The sequence below is a fragment of the Octopus bimaculoides genome, chromosome 1 (genome assembly GCF_001194135.2).
Source record: "Octopus bimaculoides isolate UCB-OBI-ISO-001 chromosome 1, ASM119413v2, whole genome shotgun sequence".
NCBI lineage: Eukaryota > Metazoa > Mollusca > Cephalopoda > Octopoda > Octopodidae > Octopus > Octopus bimaculoides.
Genome location: NC_068981.1, coordinates 40825131 through 40828000, shown reverse-complemented (window position 1 = coordinate 40828000; position 2870 = coordinate 40825131). Strand labels below are relative to the sequence as shown.

Genomic DNA, 2870 nt, shown 5'->3' with positions numbered 1-2870 from the left:
CACACACACACTGAGTTTCTTTCAGTTTCTGTTGGCCAAATCCACTCACAAGGCCTTGATTGGTCTGAGGTTATAGTAGCAGACACTGGCCAAGTTGCCATGCAGTGGGACTAAATCCAGGATCATGGTCGGGATGCAAACTTCTTACCACACAGCTACTACAACTGTGTCTATATATTTAGAGAGAGAGAGAGAGAGAGAGAGAGAGAGAGAGAGAGAGATTTTTTGTACAGTTTCTACCAACTGAATTAACTGACAAGGTAAAGTGCATGCAGTAGGGTTGAACTTAAAGCTACATGGTTGAGTGGTAAACTTCTAATCACACAGTTATGCATGCTTGCAACTCAAGCTATACCTGCAACTATTTGTAAGAATTTGGTATTCATGTCTGAAAGAAACTGGAATTGTGTTAAAAGAAAAAAATTTAAAAACATGCAAACTCTTAAATAAATAATTTTCACAGAAGTTGCATTTTTGAAACTTACTTGTTTTTGATGCTATTTTTTCCAGAATATTTGCAGCAATCATATCTGATTTTTCAAGGTCTTCTTTATCTCCTGATGTACAAACCCATCTTAATTTGACATGAAAATATCAATAACATATACATGCATTAGTTTTACATTTAGTAATATCATTAAATAATTGTCATATGGACGAAAATAGCTAATAACTTGCTGACAAGAAAATAATAAATTGAAGTGCTCCAAGAATTAAATTAATTGGTAGCTTACAAGGAGTTCAGGCTAAATTTGACAGTTTGCATAAAAGAAAAGAAAACAATATCCCATCCAAATAGAAACGTATTTTATAAATCAAAAAACATCAACTAGATTATGGCAGGGAAATAAACATTTCATGCAAAGTAGCTGCTCTCAGCTTCCAATATGGTCTCAAGATAGCTCCAGAACCTGGCACATGTGTTCTTCACTTGGGAAGATCTTAGAACACCTCCTTGATTTTGACCGCTAGCTTGGCCTTGGTGCTGCAGGCACAGTGGTTGGTATATCTCTTAACTACACCCCACACATAGTAATCCATGTTATTATAATCAGGGGAATTAGGATGTCAGAAATTGGGGCTGATGAATTCATAGAAATTCTCCAACAACCATTTCTGACTCTTTCCAGAGATATGGCAAAGAAACAAATCCTGCTGCCACACACATATGACCTTCCAGTAGCAAATCTCTCTAGCCAGGGTTTGACCACAATCTCTAATAGATTCACATAGCCATCTAAATAGAGCCTCAGGCTCTGTGCAAAGATGTGGGGCAACATGACATCATCCTCACTGGAGACACACCCAAAGATCATCACAGTTTTTGGGAATTTGGTGTTTATGATATGTGGGACATCACATGGATTGTAGGTAAGCCACCTGTTATTCTAGGTGTTGTGCAATTGGTCTTAGCAGAAATTCTTTTCATTTGAGAGCCAGATCATCCCCAGCTCAACAGAATCCCCCAGCTTGTTCGGGAGCTTCCTTGTTTTTGTGAAGTGGTTTTCTTTGACCTTGACTGTCACAATTTGTCCCTCACATCTCTAGTATGAGTGGTAGCAAAGGCCCTCGTTCAGAACCAACTTCATAGTGGTAACTCCAACACCTGCCTATCTTGCCAAAGTCTGCATTTCCTTGCTCAGATCTTCCATCACTTTGTTCAAAGATGTGAGGATGAATTCTGGTGTGTAAGCACAGTAAGAATGACTGCTGCATCCCCTCCTGCTGAAAGTCTACATTGTTTCCACTGTAACTGTCTATGCCATGTCTTACAACCTTCACAGTACCTATGTATGTATGTATGTATCTGATCTGTATATCAGTAATTTTTATATATTGGCAAAGGGTGTAAATACTGAAAAGAAAATGAAGTAACTGGTGACTCTTGAATGAAGTCTATTGTGATATTTGTTCTGCACCAAGTTACATAGAAACTCATTTTATTGCTCATCATCAGAAAAGCATTGAATACTTATGGGTCAACTGGTAATTGATAACCAACAGTGCTATTGTTCTGGAATCACAATATAAAATAAATAAATATCCGGTGAAAATAATGATTATAGGCAAAAACTTAAAATCCAAAATACCTGAAAGGTCCAAATCCAAGAGAGAATATATCTCCCATGATATCTTGTACATATGATGGATACCGAAATTTTATTCCATACATAGTTTCACATTTCCCAACATCAGCTCCTTAAATCAGATGAAAAAAAATACAAGAAAAACAAAGAATATGGTTTTCAATTGTCAATTTAGTATTTCAGACTAATTTACATGTAATCCCATTGAGTAATGTCAAAGTTTTATCCTCTTGTTACCCAAGCATGTTACCCAACATGTCACTAAAATACAAATTTGTCTCTCGATTTTCTGAAAATTTAATGAAGTTTGGTTTCTTTAGGAATGATTAGTCTAACTTCAGGAAATATTTATTGTATAATATGTAGTTGACTGGCATATGCTTGTATTTGACTGAAAATATAATTTTAAATGCTAGACTTCTGTTTGACTGGATTTAACAAGAATATAAAATCAGAATGGATAAGATGAAAATGTTTTGTAATTTTTTAGATATCACTTCTAAAAATCCCCTCTCCACATTGTCAAAGACAAATTGATTTGATTAAAATGACACATGAGGTTTTTCGAGCGAGGTCGTTGCCGGTGCCCCAGGGCTGGCTCTTGTGCGGGTGACACATGAGGTTTTTTCGAGCGGGATCGTTTGCCAGTGCCCCCCCCCGGACTGGCTCATGTGCGGGCGACACATGAAATCTTTCGAGCGGGATCGTTGCCAGTGCCCCTGGACTGGCTCATATGCGGGCGACACATGATATCTTTCGTGCGAGATCGTTGCCAGTGCCCAT

The 2870-nt window shown here is 37.6% G+C and overlaps 1 protein-coding gene across 2 annotated transcripts in view; it reads right to left on the bottom strand.

Moving 5' to 3' along the window:
- The window catches only part of LOC106871137 (urocanate hydratase), a 36203-nt gene that overhangs the window by 12009 nt on the left and 21324 nt on the right, over positions 1–2870 (bottom strand). For both annotated transcript variants that reach the window (XM_052966203.1, XM_014917450.2), the window contains exons 13-14: positions 2091–2199; positions 486–574 (exon numbers count right to left, since the gene is read on the bottom strand). In XM_052966203.1, the coding sequence (XP_052822163.1) occupies positions 486–574; positions 2091–2199 (198 nt within the window). The remainder of the gene's footprint in view (positions 1–485; positions 575–2090; positions 2200–2870) is intronic.